The following is a 20605-nucleotide window of genomic DNA, read 5'->3' as shown; positions in this document are numbered from 1 at the left end:
TTCTTGTCATCCTCCACCTGTCCACCAGGTGTCCTCAGACCCTCCTCTTCCTGATCACCTGACTTTCACCTCCACCTGCTCACCTGTGTCCTATTTTACAATCACCCATTTAAGTACATGTACCAGAGCCTTTCCCCCAGTTTGTCTGTGTTGCATTGCTTTCTATGGACCAGGACCAGGACCAGGACCAGGACCTTAAAAAAATAAAAATCGATTGAATGAAATAAAATAAATAGTGATTAAAATAAAGTAAGAGAAAATATTTATTTTAATAAAAGATTAAAATGGGATATCCAAGATAGTTCTTTAATTTCCTTGAAAAATAATAAATAAAATAATAAGTAGCCAAGTCACTTGCACCTTGCCCCTTGCCAAGTACTACAAATACTACTCCACCTTGCCAAGTTGCCCAAGGCAGCACATTTTCAGCAAAGTGGGGAAAAAGTCTTAAGAAACTGTAATCAAACAGACATTGAACATGATTTCAGTTTAATACATGAAAGTGTTGAAATAAAACATTTCAACACTAGTTCTGGTTTTTCCGCTCAGGTGGCTCCTGGTTTGATTGTTGAGCAGGTTGATGAAGAATCGATTTCTGAGAAAAAAAAAACACATGCAAAGTTGAAGTTTAAAGTACCATCAAATATAAATACTTAGTACCTGAGTAAATATGCAGTACATAATTACTTTCAAAATTACTTTACAAATGCGTTCATTTCTGGACATTAATGATAGTACCCATTGTCCAAAAAGACAGCTTTTATAGTGACAGCAATAATAAAAACAAATGAACAACGTCCATGAGAGAGAAACAATTCCCTCTATTGTTTTATATCTTTATCCTCCAACTCTTATGACTCATCCCATCGAGCATTTGTCCGTTGAAAAGACGTTTAGTTTCTTTTTTCACCGACTGTGACCAATTCTGAACGTCTTTTCAACGTCGGCCATAGTCGACATTGAAAAGATTATTTGAACAAAACTGACTCATAACCATTGAGTTATAGCATTTTGATGTTTCAGTCACTGTTGCTTGACCAATTGTGGAATATTGCAATTTTAGAAAGTGAAAGTCAACAACAGTTGGCAACAATCTGTATGCATTGTATTTGGTCACACCCCGATAAGCCGGGTTATTCTAATATGTTCTGTACCATTTTGTATTTGCCTTTTAATGGATTTAGGTCAATATATACAGTGGGTACGGAAAGTATTCAGACCCCTTTAAATTTTTCACTCTTTGTTTCATTGCAGCCATTTGCTAAAATCGAAAAAGTTCATTTTTTTTCGCATTAATGTACACTCAGCAACCCATCTTGACAGAAAAAAACAGAAATGTAGAAATTTTTGCAAATTTATTAAAAAAGAAAAACTGAAATATCACATGGTCATAAGTATTCAGACCCTTTGCTGTGACACTCATATTTAACTCACATGCTGTCCATTTCTTCTGATCCTCCTTGAGATGGTTCTACTCCTTCATTGGAGTCCAGCTGTGTTTAATTAAACTGATTGGACTTGATTAGGAAAGGCACACACCTGTCTATATAAGACCTTACAGCTCACAGTGCATGTCAGAACAAATGAGAATCATGAGGTCGAAGGAACTGCCCAAGGAGCTCAGAGACAGAATTGTGGCAAGGCACAGATCTGGCCAAGGTTACAAAATAATTTCTGCAGCACTCAAGGTTCCTAAGAGCACAGTGGCCTCCATAATCCTTAAATGGAAGAAGTATGGGATGACCAGAACTCTTCCTAGACCTGGCCGTCCAGCCAAACTGAGCAATCGTGGGAGAAGAGCCTTGGTGAGAAAGGTAAAGAAGAACCCAAAGATCACTGTGGCTGAGCTCCAGAGATGCAGTAGGGAGAGAAAGTTCCACAAAGTCAACTATCACTGCAGCCCTCCACCAGTCGGGGCTTTATGGTGAGTGGCCCGACGGAAGCCTCTCCTCAGTGCAAGACATATGAAAGCCCGCATAGAGTTTGCCAAAAAACACATGGAGGACTCCCAAACTATGAGAAATAAGATTCTCTGGTCTGATGAGACCAAGATTGAACTTTTTGGCGTTAATTCTAAGCGGTATGTGTGGAGAAAACCAGGCACTGCTCATCACCTGCCCAATACAATCCCAACAGTGAAGCATGGTGGTGGCAGCATCATGCTATGGGGGTGTTTTTCAGCTGCAGGGACAGGACGACTGGTTGCAATTGAAGGAAAGATGAATGCGGCCAAGTACAGAGATATCCTGGAAGAAAACCTCCTCCAGAGTGCTCAGGACCTCAGACTGGGCCGAAGGTTCACCTTCCAACAAGACAATGACCCGAAGCACACAGCTAAAATAACAAAGGAGTGGCTTCGGAACAAGTCTGTGACCATTCTTGACTGGCCCAGCCAGAGCCCTGACCTAAACCCAATTGAGCATCTCTGGAGAGACCTGAAAATGGCTGTCCACTGACGTTCACCATCCAACCTGACAGAACTGGAGAGGATCTGCAAGGAAGAATGGCAGAGGATCCCCAAACCCAGGTGTGAGAAACTTGTTGCATCATTCCCAAGAAGACTCATGGCTGTACTAGCTCAAAAGGGTGCTTCTACTCAATACTGAGCAAAGGGTCTGAATACTTATGATTATGTGATATTTCAGTTTTTCTTTTTTAATAAATTTGCAAAAATTTCTACATTTCTGTTTTTTTCTGTCAAGATGGGTTGCTGAGTGTACATTAATGAGAAAAAAATTAACTTTTTCGATTTTAGCAAATGGCTGCAATGAAACAAAGAGTGAAAAATTTAAAGGGGTCTGAATATTGAAAATTCCGTACCCACTATATATATATTAATATATATATATTAGTAACAGCACAGAGACAAACCAAGCTGGAACCAAACTAAAGCTTAGTATATATTTTAAAAAGGAAATAAACACCTATCTACCTATGAATGTTCTTTTTAAATGCAGTTATATAAAATAGTTTAATGTTAGCTTTTTATATTTCTATGGTCATAATTCTAGTATTGAAAACATACAAATAACTTTATCAGTCCTAAATCAATAAATGCCATACAAAATATATTTTTAAGCCCTTGAACAATGTATAACTTCATAATCTCAACAGCTTGTGTGTTTTCCTTCAGGTAGTGTTTTAGTAATTAGTTGATTAAAAAAATGCAAAAAATACACCAATTTTCAGTAAAAATGTCAAGTTCTGAAATCTCAAATGTTTTAGTTTATTTGTATTTGCTGTATTATTCAGGTAACCTCGTCACATGAACACCTGCTTGTTTTCCTGATCTCAGCACAGTTTTTTTTAATCGCTCTTTTATGGACCTTAAAATAAATGTTTTGAGAAAAAAATAGAAAAAGCAAAGGTTTTATGTATTTATTTTTATTCAAAAAATAAGCATTAGAAAAATGTATTCATTTACTTATCAAACTTCAAGGCATAAAAATCTTAATGCCTTATCGCAGGGCTGAATGACCATTTGAATTATTACAAAACCAGTCCAGCTGCTGTCAGTCCCAGTACACAGTAGAGGACGATCCTTCCCCGACTCTCTGGTTGTGAAGGATCTCTTGCCTGAGAGAGGAAGTCTGAGTTTATATGAAGTGAGCAACAAGAACTGCAGCTTCCAGCTTTTGGTGGTTATTTATTGCAAAAGAATAAAAGCAAAGAAATACAGCACAATGATGAGGAAGTCGTTATGTTGGTCACAGGCTGAGTTGTGAGGTGAGAACAAAATAGCAGAACTAAGATTGATGCGTTCAGAGTTTCTCTTTCGTGTCGTAACTCGTAAATATTCTCCTTGTTTCTGAGAAGAGTTCAGACACACAAACTGGAGAACTGCAGCTCTTCACACCACTGAAGACGAACAAGGTAATGTGTGAATATCTCATGATGTGTTTACTGTCCTCCCGTTAGATTCAAGGACATAACGCACAAACTGAACACACTGTGATCTGTGGAGCCTCAAACACTGGCTCTAATTGACTCTGACTGATTGCAAAACCGCAACACAAGTTACGTGATCTGTAGCTGGAATGTAACTGAACTTCCGTTTGTCTGGGTGATTTGGCTGAAGACATTCAATGTGTGTATTAATATATTCATCTTCAGGCTGTCATTATGTGAATCATGTTGTCAGATAGTGTATTTTTTCATGTATTTGTCTCGTTTCTTCAGGCAGAGTTTATAATTGTATCAATAACCGATGTGTAATGTTTGCAACCCTAAAACACGTTTTATCAGTTTGAGATTTAAAAAAACAGAAATACTAAATAAACATACTGAAAGTGAAGAAATAGATAAGATAAACCTTTATTAGTCCTTTAGAGGAGAAAGGTGCAGCGGTAGTCGTTAGTGGCAGCTGGAAAAGTGAGCCTCCATCTGAAATGTAATGCTTGTCTATTCCTGGTGTTACGGTACAAAAAGCAAGGAGAAGAATAATTTATCCAATTTGATATAACAAGTCAAATTTCAAGAGATTTTGCTGTACAGCTTTTGAAAAAAATTGAAGGCAAAGTCAGCTAAAATGACATTATGATATTCATTTGCTGACATTGGCTTAAATTCTTCCAAAATCTGTACTGGTGTAAAGAGCCTCTTCCTCTTTGCGTCTCTCTTCCCTGCCTTTGGCCAGTTCATGAGCTCTGCATTGGGCTTTAACAGAAATAATATTCAGGAAGTGACATAAATAGTTATATCCTGTTGGATACGATTTGTGGACTACTTTTAGTTTACAATCTAGCAGGAAATACTGTAATTACACCGAACAAAACCTTCACATGGTTGTTGTCTCCTCTCACAGGGAGAAGATGATCTTCTGGATCCTGCTGCTCTTCATCCTGACCTCCTCTTTCTCTGGTTAGTTCACTTATTTTTACTTTATTTGTAAAGCTCTGAATCATCTCTAAACACTCCACAGAAACATCTAGAGATGGAGTTTAAAGGCTCACATGTTAAAGCCGTCAGTTTGTCTGCTCCTCACTCTCCCTCTGTGTCTCCTCAACAGGATCATTTGCTGTGAATGTGACACAGAGTTCCTATCAGGCAGAGGAGAACCACAACATCACACTGGAATGGACGTTCACCACCAACACTCAACGCTCCTCAAATGTATTTCATACCCTCTGTCAACTGATAACTGATGTCAAACACTCAGTCCTGTTTCACATACATGGAGGTGTGGAGGTTCCAGAGTCTCAGGATGAACAGTTTGCAGGACGAGTCCAGTGGGACAAAGACGTCCTCAGAGAAGGACGACTCAGACTTCATGTGTCCAGACTCAGGACTGCTGACTCGGGTCTGTACGTGTGTGACGTGTTCACAAGAGATGGGCCGAACTCTAGACAATGTCACCTCAATGTCACTGGTAGGTGGATTCAGCAGATTTCTGTAGATAAATAAAAACCTGAAAAAATCACTTTCTTTTTGCATCTGGGAAATATAGTTACAACTTCATCTGTTGTTGCTATTTAGTTTTCTTCTCAGTGAAATGTTTTTTCTTCACATGAATAAAACAGATTTCTTTGGTCTCTTTGCAGCAGAGAGGGAACGTCCTGAATATGAAAAACATAGCGCATTAGGTCAGGGAACGGATTCTTCACAACCAGAGAGTCGGGGAAGGACCGGCCTCTACTGTGTACTGGGACTGACAGCAGCTGGACTGGTTTTGTTAACACTTGCTCTCTACATTGTAAAAAAGATTTCTCCTCAGCAAAACCAAACAAACAGCATCCAAAACGAGGCTGAGTTATTAAGCCTTTAAGTGTACTTGGCAAAACCAAACAAACAGCCTTTATTAAGCCTTTAGGTGTTTGCACTAAAAGATCCTGATGTGGACTTCAGTCAGTCTGAGACACATCTGGATCTGTGTATGACACATGTGTATGTCTGTGGATTAACAGCAGCATTAAGTTATGAACAGAAATAGGGACAAATATGAGATTCACTGACAACATTACTATAAACATACAGTGTTATTTAATAATCACAAAGTTTATGAAGGAGCACATTTAAGTGAATCAGTGATATCAAAATGATGTCAGCTAATTAGCCAAGTAGCTGTGTCTTTGCACCAGAATGCAAAGACTCAATTATTTGTCACTAACTGGATGTAAAGCAGATGCTGAGTTTAAATTTAATTGCAAATGTTCTGTGCAATTGTGTGGTAGCCTCTGTCTCTGTCTATGAATGTATGTGAATGACGTCATTTAGTGTTTACAAGTCCATTTAGCCATTTACCATAAAGTATTTACACACTTTATTCAAAACAACAGCACTGTCATTAAATCAATTATATTTTTTGTTTTATTTGTATTCTTTATTTTTCACTCTTTTACAGAAAATAAACTGTATTTTTGCGTATATTGTTCATGTACTAGCACCTTGTACTTTATAAACTAACATTAAGTTGAATCACTCAGCGTGATGTTGGTGATTACTAATTAAAATAAAAAGAATATAAAAACTGAAAACAGCTTTTTCATTTGTCGTACAATTCATCAAATCATTCCAAAGATCAATACAGTTCCAGATATAAGAATCAGCTTAAAACATTTGATTTAGTTAAAAAAGTTGAATTTTCCGTGTCAGTTTCTGTCTACTACCATCATCATCATCATCATCATCATCACCACCATCATCATCATCATCATCATCATTGCTCCAGTTCACAGATCTTCACACTTTGTGTCAGAGACTTTAAAAAACTATTGTTATGAAGCTCTGATACATTTTTCTATTTGCTGTCTACTCTTCTCCAGAATCAAAAGTAAAGAGAAGAAGCTCTCAGTTTGTGGAATAAACTTCAGTTAAACATCAAGTCTCTGTTCTTTAAACTGGGGATGAACACTGAACAGGAAAATCTCACTGGACTCAGACTGCAGCTCGGATTCATTGCAAAACTACAACACAAGATCAGGTGGTATTAACCTACCGGAAACCACCCACAGACCGCGAGCTCGTCCTCCATCGAGAGAGAAATAACATTGATGTTCATCAAAAACTATGAACTGAAAGTTGAAATACTGTTCATCTTTGATAAAAGTTCTTTACAAACAGAAGCAGTCTTTATTTAAGTCTGACACAGATTATGTTTCGTCCTGTTTGTTGGCAGATTATTTTAAACCAGTTCCTTGATGATATTCTATATTTTTCCCATGAAAAGGCCTGAAAGAAGAGTTTGTGGTGTGTAGTTAGTTTTCTGTGACGTGTTTTCTCCTCAGATAAATCACATACACACATTTGTAACTTTCTTTACAGCAGCCGTTGATAAACCCAAACCCGTGACACCAGAACCAGCACCAGAAACACCAGAACCAGTACCAGAAACACCAGAACCAGCACCAGAAACACCAGAACCAGCACCAGAAACACCAGAACCAGCACCAGAGAGACCAGAACCAGCACCAGAGAGACGGGGAAGAATTCCCCTCATTGTTGTACTGGGACTGGTGGCGTTAGCAGTAGCAGCTGTTCTGGCTGCCTGTCGCTGGAAAATGGTACAATAGTGCACAATCGATGTACAAAAACCATGCAGGCTATATATAATCTCCGGAGTCTATTTTTTGCACTGTAATATGTATATTTTTATATCATATCTGTTTTTATCATGTGCATTTGACTCCTGCAGGATGTAATGAATCCTTCAGATCTGTCTCTTCTGATGTCTTATGAAACTGTCATGGAAAACAGGAAGTGATGCTTTTGTTTATAATAAAAACTAATGAAACAAAAAAGAGTTGTTACTGTTCTTTATTTGTAATGTGCAGTTTAAACAGAAATGTACTGTCTTTGTTTCCTGTTTTATTGTTGAAGGTGTAGCTGTTATTGACTGTCTGTTATTGATCGTCACTCTCACTGTATTGAGTTAACACTGCTATCACTGACAGAGACCACCAGAGGGAGCCCTTTATGTCTGCAGGTTACAGCTGGGATCATTTACACCATCAGGCTCTTTAAATGGAACTGATGATCACTTTTATTTATTTTATCTCTGAGACTTCTGCTTCATGTGTCTTCTGACTTATGACCTGATTCATTTGTCAAACATTGAAATGTTTCCTGTGTATTTCAATACTTTAGTTTAAGAACTTGATAATCCAGTTGTTTTAATTTTATGATGTAGTACAGTAAAAAGTACAATATTTACCTCTGAGATGTAGAACAGTAAACTTTTATAAACTGATATTTCAAAATGTTTTAAGTACATTCATATTAACAGGCAGATTAAAAAGATAGGTGTTTATTTCCTTTTTAAAATATATACTAAGCTTTAGTTTGGTTCCAGCTTGGTTTGTCTCTGTGCTGTTACTAATATATATATATATATACACACACAGTGGGTACGGAAAGTATTCAGACCCCTTTAAATTTTTCACTCTTTGTTTCATTGCAGCCATTTGCTAAAATCGAAAAAGTTCATTTTTTTTCGCATTAATGTACACTCAGCAACCCATCTTGACAGAAAAAAACAGAAATGTAGAATTTTTTGCAAATTTATTAAAAAAGAAAAACTGAAATATCACATGGTCATAAGTATTCAGACCCTTTGCTGTGACACTCATATTTAACTCACATGCTGTCCATTTCTTCTGATCCTCCTTGAGATGGTTCTACTCCTTCATTGGAGTCCAGCTGTGTTTAATTAAACTGATTGGACTTGATTAGGAAAGGCACACACCTGTCTATATAAGACCTTACAGCTCACAGTGCATGTCAGAACAAATGAGAATCATGAGGTCGAAGGAACTGCCCAAGGAGCTCAGAGACAGAATTGTGGCAAGGCACAGATCTGGCCAAGGTTACAAAAGAATTTCTGCAGCACTCAAGGTTCCTAAGAGCACAGTGGCCTCCATAATCCTTAAATGGAAGAAGTATGGGATGACCAGAACTCTTCCTAGACCTGGCCGTCCAGCCAAACTGAGCAATCGTGGGAGAAGAGCCTTGGTGAGAGAGGTAAAGAAGAACCCAAAGATCACTGTGGCTGAGCTCCAGAGATGCAGTAGGGAGATGGGAGAAAGTTCCACAAAGTCAACTATCACTGCAGCCCTCCACCAGTCGGGGCTTTATGGCAGAGTGGCCCGACGGAAGCCTCTCCTCAGTGCAAGACATATGAAAGCCCGCATAGAGTTTGCCAAAAAACACATGGAGGACTCCCAAACTATGAGAAATAAGATTCTCTGGTCTGATGAGACCAAGATTGAACTTTTTGGCGTTAATTCTAAGCGGTATGTGTGGAGAAAACCAGGCACTGCTCATCACCTGCCCAATACAATCCCAACAGTGAAGCATGGTGGTGGCAGCATCATGCTATGGGGGTGTTTTTCAGCTGCAGGGACAGGACGACTGGTTGCAATTGAAGGAAAGATGAATGCGGCCAAGTACAGAGATATCCTGGAAGAAAACCTCCTCCAGAGTGCTCAGGACCTCAGACTGGGCCGAAGGTTCACCTTCCAACAAGACAATGACCCGAAGCACACAGCTAAAATAACAAAGGAGTGGCTTCGGAACAAGTCTGTGACCATTCTTGACTGGCCCAGCCAGAGCCCTGACATAAACCCAATTGAGCATCTCTGGAGAGACCTGAAAATGGCTGTCCACCGACGTTCACCATCCAACCTGACAGAACTGGAGAGGATCTGCAAGGAAGAATGGCAGAGGATCCCCAAATCCAGGTGTGAGAAACTTGTTGCATCATTCCCAAGAAGACTCATGGCTGTACTAGCTCAAAAGGGTGCTTCTACTCAATACTGAGCAAAGGGTCTGAATACTTATGATTATGTGATATTTCAGTTTTTCTTTTTTAATAAATTTGCAAAAATTTCTACATTTCTGTTTTTTTCTGTCAAGATGGGTTGCTGAGTGTACATTAATGAGAAAAAAATTAACTTTTTCGATTTTAGCAAATGGCTGCAATGAAACAAAGAGTGAAAAATTTAAAGGGGTCTGAATATTGAAAATTCCGTACCCACTATATATATATTAATATATATATATATTAATATATATTAGTAACAGCACAGAGACAAACCAAGCTGGAACCAAACTAAAGCTTAGTATATATTTTAAAAAGGAAATAAACACCTATCTACCTATGAATGTACTTTTTAAATGCAGTTATATAAAATAGTTTAATGTTAGCTTTTTATATTTCTATGGTCATAATTCTAGTATTGAAAACATACAAATAACTTTATCAGTCCTAAATCAATAAATGCCATACAAAATATATTTTTAAGCCCTTGAACAATGTATAACTTTATAATCTCAGCAGCTTGTGTGTTTTCATTCATGTAGTGTTTAGTAATTAGTTGATTAAAAAAATGCAAAAAATACACCAATTTTCAGTAAAAATGTCAAGTTCTGAAATCTCAAATGTTTATTTGTATTTGCTGTATTATTCAGGTAACCTCGTCACATGAACACCTGCTTGTTTTCCTGATCTCAGCACAGTTTTAATCGCTCTTTTATGGACCTTAAAATAAATGTTTTGAGAAAAAAATAGAAAAAGCAAAGGTTTTATGTATTTATTTTTATCAAAAAATAAGCATTAGAAAAATGTATTCATTTACTTATTAAACTTCAAGGCATAAAAATCTTAATGCCTTATCGCAGGGCTGAATGACCATTTGAATTATTACAAAACCAGTACAGCTGCTGTCAGTCCCAGTACACAGTAGAGGACGATCCTTCCCCGACTCTCTGGTTGTGAAGGATCTCTTGCCAGATTTGTTGTGCTTTGTGTCTCAGGTTCAGGCCGATCCCTCTCTGCTGCAAAGAGACCAAATACATCTGTTTTATTCATGTGAAGAAAAAACATTTAATTAAGAAGAAAACGAAATAACAACAACAGATGAAGTTGTAACTATATTTCCCAGATACTGCAATAAGAAAGTACTTTTTTTTCACAGGTTATTATTTAGGAATAAATCTGCTGAATTGAACGTGTTGAAAAAGTTCTTCTGAATCCACCTACCAGTGACATTGAGGTGACATTGTCTAGAGTTCTTCCCATCTCTTGTGAGCATGTCACACTGGTACAGACCCGAGTCAGCAGTCCTGAGTCTGGACACATGAAGTCTGAGTCGTCCTTCTCTGAGGACGTCTTTGTCCCACTGGACTCGTCCTGCAAACTGTTCATCCTGAGACTCTGGAACCTCCACACCTTCATGTATGTGAAACAGGACTGACTGTCTGACATCAGTGAACAGTTGACAGAGGGTAGAAAAGTAATTTGAGGAGCGTTGAGTGTTGGTGGTGAACGTCCATTCCAGTGTGATGTTGTGGTTCTCCTCTGCCTGATAGGAGCTCTGTGTCACATTCACTACAAATGATCCTGTTGAGGAGACACAGAGGGAGAGTGAGGAGCAGACAAACTGACGGCTTTAACATGTGAGCCTTTAAACTCCATCTCTAGATGTTTCTGTGGAGTGTTTAGAGATGATTCAGAGCTTTACAAATAAAGTAAAAATAAGTGAACTAACCAGAGAAAGAGGAGGTCAGGATGAAGAGCAGCAGGATCCAGAAGATCATCTTCTGCTTGAGTCAGAAACACATCACATCAAAACTCAGATGTTAGATGAAGACATCAAACATTTACGGTTAAATGAAAAAACAAAAATGTCTTTATGGCAGCAGAGGTTGAATTCAGATCAGGGTCTAGTAGTTGTGGTTTTCACTGAGCAGCAGTGCGAGAACTGATGACAGAAGAGGAAGTTACACACCCCATACAGCTGGTGAGAATCGAGGTTATTAATTTTAGCTTTGCTTCTTTGTCGCCTACTACACCTACTCTGGGTCCACACTACATGTTTCATCTGTGGTGTCATCAATTCAGAAATAAGTAACATGAACCTTAACTGAAATTTAAATGTATTATGTCCTAATATATTTCACAGATTCTGGCATAACATGAGACATCAGTTATTGATACAAATATAAACTCTGAATGAAGAAACGAGACAAATACATGAAAAAATACACTATCTGAAGATGAATATATTAATACGTCACCTTGAATGTCTTCAGTCAAAGGATTAAACAGAGAGACGAGAGAGTGTTTCATGTTTCAGATAATTTTGATCCACGTGTCTGTTCTTTAACTTCCGATTGAGGAGGAGCTCGTACATTTAACTCAAGCTGTGACCAACAGAAGGACTCCCTCATCATATGTGCAGCATTTCTTTGCTTCACTTAATTTGCAAAAAATAACCAAAAGCTGGAAGCTGCAGTTCTTGTTTCTCACTTTACAGAAGTTCAGACTTCCTCTCTCAGAGAGAAGCGATGAGGCAACGTTTGTTCTGAACGCATTTTAACTTCCACTACAGATGCTATAAATTAGTATCTGTTGTTTTGTGGATTTATTCTGAATATGATAATCATGTTATTGTTTAAGATGACACTTTACTAAATGATACAGATGTTTTTTATTCATCAGTCTGATTGGTCTTCAATGAACCGCATCGTTTTTGTTGAATTGTCTCCTTACTGAACGAAGCGACCACGTTATTACCTGTAAACATCTTGTCTAATACACCAATCCTCTCATCATAAACATGGACACAATTCATATGATGATGACACCAACATGAAGGACTTTCATAACTTACCTTGTTCTTCTTCACTCGTGTAAAACACTGAAGTCTTCTCACCATGTAACCTCCTTTGGTTCTCCACATCATTCTGACGCGTTAGAGGAAGAAACTAAATAGCAAACGACACATATGAACATATCCTGTGGTATGTGTGACTGACTCTGCGTTCGTTTCTGCACATTCAGCAACAGTCACTGGGAATTGACCAACGTTTCTCTCTCAGCCAATTACATCTGATCAATCCCTTCTTACTTTCGAGGGAAACTCCCTCCTCATATAACTGTGGTGGTGTAATTCTCAGTAAAAGAGGAAGCTGGCCTGACCGCAGGTTAACTTCAGACTCCAGCTGAGTCTCCATCAGAGGTCAGTCCGCCGTGGACAGAAGGAGATCCGGCTCCTAGACAGCTGTGCTCTCTGCAGCAGCAGCGTCTCCTCCTCCTCACGAGGAGTCACGGGAGAACCAGAACCAGGACTGAGCGGAGCTGACTGTCACACACCTGCTGCAGAAATATCCCATCAACTTTAACCCAAAACCTATGATTCACAATGTCATGAATCAATAAAGGTGAATGTCAACTCCCATGAGACAAAATCACAAGAAGAGCCCATTCAAGTGTAACTCCTGTGTGCACACTGACGGGACACTGACTCAGAAACAGTATGACAGATAAATAAACCCAACAAATAACATAAACATTTGGCCGTTATGTCCACATACTTGATCCTCCTCAAAGGAGGTTTTATTATCGGTCTGGTTGTTCATGCATTACAGTATGTTTCACTTCATGATTGCACAACAGTGTGCTGTGTGTTGTTTCATTAGTTTTTATGATAAACAAAAGCATCACTTCCTGTTTTCCATGACAGTTTCATAACTCATCAGAACAGACAGATCTGAAGGATTCATTACATCCTGCAGGAGTCAAATGCACATGATAAAAACAGATATGATGTAAAAATATACATATTACAGTACAAAAAATAGACTCCGGAGATTATATATAGCCTGCATGGTTTTTGTACATCGATTGTGTACTGTACCAGAACAGCTGCTACTGCTAACGCCACCAGTCCCAGTACAACAGAGAGGCACATCCTTCCCACGGACAGACAGTGGATCTTAAGTGAGGGGATGGAAATGTTGGTTCTGGAGGAGAATCTCCATTCTACTGTGATGTTGCTGACCTCCTCTGCCTGATACCTCAGAGCCGTGTGGTGAGGCTGAAACACCCTGAGAGGAAAGAAAAGGAGAAGAAGTGTAACAGTGCAGACTTCTCTTTAGCAAGAGTGCCCACAGTCTTCTGTGTTAGTTTCATAAGTGCCATTGGAATCATACACATGGGTATGATGACACCATACTGGTATGTGTTAAGCCATCAAACCCACTTATGTGCTATGGTGTCACACACACACTCATAGCACTCTTGGCACTTTTCACACATCGACATCGACTGCCGGAATCGAACACCGATCCTCTGGTTGGAGGATGACCCTGCTCTCCACTGAGCCACATAGTGTCTGTATTTAAAGCTACAACCAACCTAAAGAATGAGATGTTGGTCTGGTTGAAGGAGCTCCACAGAGGGAGAGATTTACATCTCACAAGATTTCTGCATATTTCATTTCTCCGACTTGTGCTCTTATTATTTGTGTCAGTTTTAATGGGTCCATGTTCTTTACTCCTCCCTCTCCTTCACATCGTATCCCAACATTTAGTAGTTTCACCCTCTGATCTCCACCCTCCTCTTCCTCTTCTTCACTCTCAGATTCACCCAAACTTGTTTCATCTTTCTTCCTTCTCTTACGATATGCCGACTTCTTCCCTCCTTCTTTCCACTCACCCTCCTTCCCAAAGTCAAAGTCCTAGAATATAAATATTGTGGATAATTGCCGGCGTCACTCTAATAGTCAAAACGCCTTGCTTACGTTCTTTACGTTCCTTACGTTCCTTACGTACGAGTCTGTGCGTCAACCGGCTCAGGAGCAGCGTCGGGACTCGGCTGCCCTCTAGCGGCGACAGGCTGCAACTGCTGCTGGAACTACTTTCGGTTTCGTTGCTTGTTAGTTATTTATTTATTAAATAATTATTTTCCTTTTCTATTAATATAAATTGAAACACACCTGCCTACAAAACATTTGTAGGCAAGACAATTTATTTTTATTCATTTTATTATTTATTGTTTATTCATTTAATTGGCTCTGCCACTATATGGGTCTAAGGGTGATTTGATAATAGGGTGTCAAAATAAAAAATTGATGGGTGATACAATGGTATGTTTTGCTGTGTACAGAAATAACTGTTAGATTGACTGCTGGAATGTGAATATGCCTATTATTTTAATAGGTACATGCACTAATACTTTCTTTTTGCTTGTTTTTTTATCAGTTTATATTGTTTGAGGAAAGCAAAGTCAATATTCTTACTAGAAATTCTAATGGAAATTATTGTTCTAAGTAAAGCTAAAAAAATAGCTTCAAGACATTTTCAGATCCCTTACTAAAATAAAAGTATGTCTATCAATACCACACTAATAAACTACTCTGTTACAAGTCAAAGTCCTGCATTGAATATGTTATTTACAGTAAAAGTATGTAAGTATACTCAGAATGTAGTTTAATGTAATCATTGTGCTGTAAAATAGTCTTTGTCAGTGTCTGCCTATTAAAATGGATGTTTTGGGGAGTCATATTATTGTGGCAATAATATTTATGTTGCTAAAATGTTGACTTTTCATGAGCACAGAATAAAAGCAGCCCTGTTTTCAGGAGTTTCAGAGAGACGATGCATTTTCACGCTGATCCAAGAGGCTTTAAAATACTTTATTTATCTGAAGAAAAAGAGGAATACATTCTTCAGTTTATCAGAAAACATTAAAATTAAAAATATGTAAAAGTGCTTGTCTCTGACACAAAGTGTGAAAATCTCTGAACTGGAGCAATGATGATGATGATAAATATGAGGAAGATGAAGATGATGATAATACACAGAAACTGATTCTTCAACATGTCTCTCTTGTCTTGGTCAACCAGGTGTCGCTGTTTGACCTCCCAACATTTACAATCCCATGTTAACAGACAACAAACATTAACAATGAATACAGTTCTTATTTACAGTCAGTGGTCACAGCTTTGTGAAAAAAATAAGACAAACGTAGTAGCAGGTAACCATAGCAACAATATTTCCCTGAGTGATTCAACTTAATGCTAGTTTATAAACTGCAAAGTTTTAGTACATGTACACTTTATGAAAAAAATACAGTTTTTTCTCTAAAAGAGTGAAAAATAAAGAATGAAAAAAAAATATATATATAGTTGATCTAATGACAGTGTTGTTGTTTTGAATCAAATGTGCAAATACATTTTGGTAAATGGCTAAATAGACTTGTAAACACTGTTATGTCATTCACATACATTCATAGACTGAGACAGAGGCTACCACACAATTGCACAGAACATTTGCAATTCAATTTAAAAGTGGCATCTTGTTAGTATTCCCATGAGTCTTTGCATTGTGGTGCTACTAGACCCAGCTACTTGGCTAATTAGCTGACATCATTGTGATGTCACTTATTCACTTAAATGTGCTCCTTCATAAACTTTGTGATTATTAAATAACACTGTATGTTTATAGTAATGTTGTCAGTGAATCTCATATTTGTCCCTATTTCTGTTCATAACTTAATGCTGCTGTTAATCCACAGACATACACATGTGTCATACACAGATCCAGATGTGTCTCAGACTGAATCAAGTCCACATCAGGATCTTTTAGTGTAAACACTTAAAGGCTTAATAAAGGCTGTTTGTTTTTGTTTTGTTTTGCAAGTAGAAATCTTCTTTACAATGCAGAGATGAAGTGTAAACAAAACCAGTACAGCTGCTGTCAGTCCCAGTCCACAGTAGAGGACGATCCTTCCCCGACTCTCTGGTTGTGCTCGACTTCTGGTTGTGAAGGATCTCTTCTCAGATTTGTTGTGCTGTCTCAGGTTCAGGCCGATCCCTCTCTGCTGCAAAGAGACCAAATACATCTGTTTCATTCATGTGAAGAAAAAACATTTCACTGAGAAGAAAAACTAAATGGCAACAACAGATGAAGTTGTAACTATATTTCCCAGATACTGGAATAAGAAAGTACTTTTTTCAAGTTTTTATTTAATAAATCTGCTGAATTGAACGTGTTGAAAAAGTTCTTCTGAATCCACCTACCAGTGACATTGAGGTGACATTGTCTAGAGTTCTCCCCATCTCTTGTGAACACGTCACACTGGTACAGACCCGAGTCAGCAGTCCTGAGTCTGGACACATGAAGTCTGAGTCGTCCTTCTCTGAGGACGTCTTTGTCCCACTGGACTCGTCCTGCAAACTGTTCATCCTGAGACTCTGGAACCTCCACACCTTCATGTATGTGAAACAGGACTGACTGTCTGACATCAGTTATCAGTTGACAGAGGGTAGAAAAGTAATTTGAGGAGCGTTGAGTGTTGGTGGTGAACGTCCATTCCAGTGTGATGTTGTGGTTCTCCTCTGCCTGATAGGAGCTCTGTGTCACATTCACTACAAATGATCCTGTTGAGGAGACACAGAGGGAGAGTGAGGAGCAGACAAACTGACGGCTTTAACATGTGAGCCTTTAAACTCCATCTCTAGATGTTTCTGTGGAGTGTTTAGAGATGATTCAGAGCTTTACAAATAAAGTAAAAATAAGTTAACTAACCAGAGAAAGAGGAGGTCAGGATGAAGAGCAGCAGGATCCAGAAGATCATCTTCTGCTTGAGTCAGAAACACATCACATCAAAACTCAGATGTTAGATGAAGACATCAAACATTTACGGTAAAATGAGAAAAATCACTTTATGTCACCAGATGACACCAGAGGTTAAACTCTCCACCATGAACAGTAAACATCATCAGGATCTAGGTTTTCATTACTGAGCTGCAGTCTCCTTTATTTTACCTTGTGCGTCTTCAGTCTCTAAAGATCTGCATCTCAATAAAACTTCTCAGCAGGTCAGGAACAACGGTGCTGTTTGACCATCAGTGTTTCACATCCCTCACTCATAGTGGAATCAATCAATCAATCAATCAATCAATCAATCAATCAATCAATCAATCAATATTTATTTAGCTCCGCTCTTCATTCTGCAAAAACCAGAATGTATTGCACAATATGGTAGAGCTGCACACTACCTTTGTCATCTGTGGTGTCATCAATTCAGAAATTAGTGACATGAAGCAATAAAAACTGAAATTATTATTCATCAAAAAAATATTTTACAGATTCCGGCATTATATTCTCTATAATATTTGAATTGCATGTGACAAACACAGAGTATTACTACTAGTATTACTATAACACACGTTCAAAATCGTTCTCTATATTCCATAACTGTGTACAAAGGCTATAGACAGCGATACACAGTGTCAAAAGCGTCAAACAGAAAATAGTGATCATTAGCGTCCCAAACCCTCTCCTTCTATTCACCAAACTTCTTCTTCTTTTGGGGTTTAAGGTCAGCTTGTATCCTTAGTGTTGCATTACTTCCATATTCTGCAGTTAGTCAACTCCTACCGCGTCGGGAATGCTATATTTAACTCATCAGACCTGTGAAAGCATTTTCTGCCTTGCCCACTTCGGTTTTGTTCTACCGATTCTCAGGCCATCAGGATGGCGTACAGCTCAACAGTAAACACACTTAGGAAATGTGTATTGTGTATTAAATAACACAAGCAACTTCTTCAGACCCTCCATCCTTAAGTGTTTCAACATGATGTAGCTTATCTCATCTTTCCCTGGTGCAGTTTTCTCAGTTCTAGCCAGTGTTACTTCATTCAGGTGTTGACATCTATTCTCAAGCAGAACATCAATCTGATAATCTAATACATGAAAGATAACCACTTAGCTAATTGTTTAGCTGTGAATGTATTTTACCTTGTTCGTCTTCAGTGGTTGTTTTTTTTATCCGCTTGTTTTCCTCTTCCTGGTTTATGGTAACAAAGGGTCTCTGCTTCAGCAGCACGCATCCATTTTCATCTGTGTTGCAGCAACAAGGAGAATATTTTCAAAGGAAGATAAACTGTGAACACCTCGACCGTAGATCCATCATTTGTGCAGCATTTCTTTACTTCACTTCTTTTGCAAAAAATAATCAAATCTGGAAGCTGCAGTTCTTGTTGCTCACTTTATAGAAACTCAGACTTTATCTCTCAGAGAGAAGTCACGAGGCAACCTTTGTTATGGACGCACTTTGACTTCAGCTTTAGATGTTATAAATTATTATCTGTTGTTTCGTGGAATTAATCTAAAGAGAAGAATAGTCTAATCAATGAAGAGAACCACTTAGCTAATTGTTAAGCTGTGAATGTATGTAAAGATTGTGAAACTTATTGTATTGTTACTCACTGTTATTCTGTTTACATCTTTTAACCTAAGTTCATTCGTTCTGTTTTATATATATACACACACATATACATACATACATACATACATACATACATACATACATACATATACATACATACACACACACACACACACACACACACACACAATACATTTTGCTCTATTTTTGGTCCTGGGTTTCCATAACTATATTCTTATTTATTTAATGAGCATTGCTGGAGATGTGCCTGAGATCTAATTGTATCACTATCATCCGTTAACATCTTAACATAACACAACTAAGTGACAGCACCAATCCTCTTTGATATGAAGGTAACAGCAACATCAACACTGATTCATTCATGATGCATTACCTTGTATGTCTTCAGTCTGTTAAGAAGAGAAAAAGTCACAATTCTTCTCAGTCAAGACATGGAAGGTGTGGAGGACTGTAAGCTTTGTATGCTGAGTCTGTCTGGCATGCTGTGTCAGCAAGTTCTGGCTTGCAGATTGCAAGTTCTGAAGTTGCTGGGCTTCTGCCAACTTCTGTGCTTGGCAGTTGGCAGATGCGAGCTTTTGCCAACTGCCATCCTCTGATTGGAGGACGACCCTGCTCTCCACTGAGCCACACAGTGTCTGTATGTAACCAAGCACAAGGCTGTGGCCACAAACTAATACCAACAACGCCACTGCCTTTTGGGTAAAGCGGGAGACACTTTATAATATTAAATATAATTTCAGGTCCTGCAGTGAGGTAGCGTGAATGTTGCCCAACATCAAACACAACGATATGAATTTAAAAGAAAGATCATTTATTTACATTCCGGATCACCAACATACGGTTTAAAACAGTCAACATCAATATAAAACACTGTTTAAAATGATCACAGATATCTGATCACAGATAACATTATAAGTCTTAAATCATTAAATGCCATACAAAATATTTTTTAAGCCCTTGAACAATGTATAACTTCATAATCCTGTTTTTAGATGTGTTTTACAGTATTTAAGGAATTTAAAGCATTTTTTTTAAATCTTACAAAAAAAAAAAGCAACAGCTTGTGTGTTTTCCTTCAGGTAGTGTTTTAGTAATTAGTTGAATCATTTTCTTTTTTACTTTAACACTATGATTAATAGATTAAAATGTGTCCTACTCACCCTCTTTGTCAAACCGTCAGCCATGCTTCCTGGAAAAAGAAGGCGTGCACTTTAGATGATGTAGCACTCAGACATCCAATCAAATATGTTTGTGCATTTGGGTGAACTCAGAGGACAGTGATCATAGATGTAGACTCACTAGAAGTCTTATGTCCATTGATATGGTCGGGGAACATGAACGGGTTCATTTAATTTGTGGCTTAAATGTCCAACATAAAGTCCTAACTTTTCTACACTTTTCTACACTCTGCACAAAACTTTTGCATAAAATAATTAATTAAACTATTGTGTAAACTTCAACTACACCAAAGCACATGCAACATTTTGACATTTTAACAAACACAAACATGGGCTTAACTTACTTTAACAAACTAATATTATACTCTAGTAATTTCCCTATTTGAAAGTAATCAAATAGACAAAAACTGGGGTCAAGGCCTCTGATGAATTGTCCTCTTGCATGGGTGGAAAT

The 20605-nt window shown here is 38.1% G+C and overlaps 2 protein-coding genes across 5 annotated transcripts; one reads left to right on the top strand and one right to left on the bottom strand.

The window, feature by feature from the left end:
* Window positions 1-4781: 4781 nt before the first annotated feature.
* On the top strand, window positions 4782-6327 carry LOC129115990 (uncharacterized). The gene is made up of 4 exons (XM_054627126.1): window positions 4782-4860; window positions 5009-5368; window positions 5541-5764; window positions 5810-6327. The coding sequence occupies exons 1-3, from the start codon at window positions 4782-4784 to the stop codon at window positions 5762-5764; spliced, it is 663 nt and encodes a 220-aa protein (XP_054483101.1). The 3' UTR covers window positions 5810-6327.
* Window positions 6328-10490: 4163 nt separating this feature from the next.
* Window positions 10491-12724, bottom strand: LOC129115993 (uncharacterized). Of its 4 annotated transcripts, none has more exons than XM_054627135.1 (4): window positions 12609-12724; window positions 11484-11538; window positions 10976-11335; window positions 10491-10767 (listed from the first exon to the last, which is right to left on the bottom strand). In XM_054627135.1, the coding sequence occupies exons 1-4, from the start codon at window positions 12678-12680 to the stop codon at window positions 10637-10639; spliced, it is 618 nt and encodes a 205-aa protein (XP_054483110.1). In that variant the 5' UTR covers window positions 12681-12724; the 3' UTR covers window positions 10491-10636. The 4 variants fall into 4 exon arrangements, with proteins under 4 accessions (XP_054483110.1, XP_054483108.1, XP_054483109.1 ...); XM_054627133.1 differs by having other exon boundaries at window positions 10498-10770; XM_054627134.1 differs by having other exon boundaries at window positions 10498-10770; window positions 11484-11535.
* Between the last annotated feature and the right edge of the window lie 7881 nt (window positions 12725-20605).

The sequence above is a fragment of the Anoplopoma fimbria genome, unplaced genomic scaffold, assembly GCF_027596085.1.
Source record: "Anoplopoma fimbria isolate UVic2021 breed Golden Eagle Sablefish unplaced genomic scaffold, Afim_UVic_2022 Un_contig_7898_pilon_pilon, whole genome shotgun sequence".
Lineage (NCBI taxonomy): Eukaryota > Metazoa > Chordata > Actinopteri > Perciformes > Anoplopomatidae > Anoplopoma > Anoplopoma fimbria.
The sequence above is the reverse complement of the archived record's forward strand: the minus strand, read 5'-3'. Positions and strand labels throughout refer to the sequence as shown.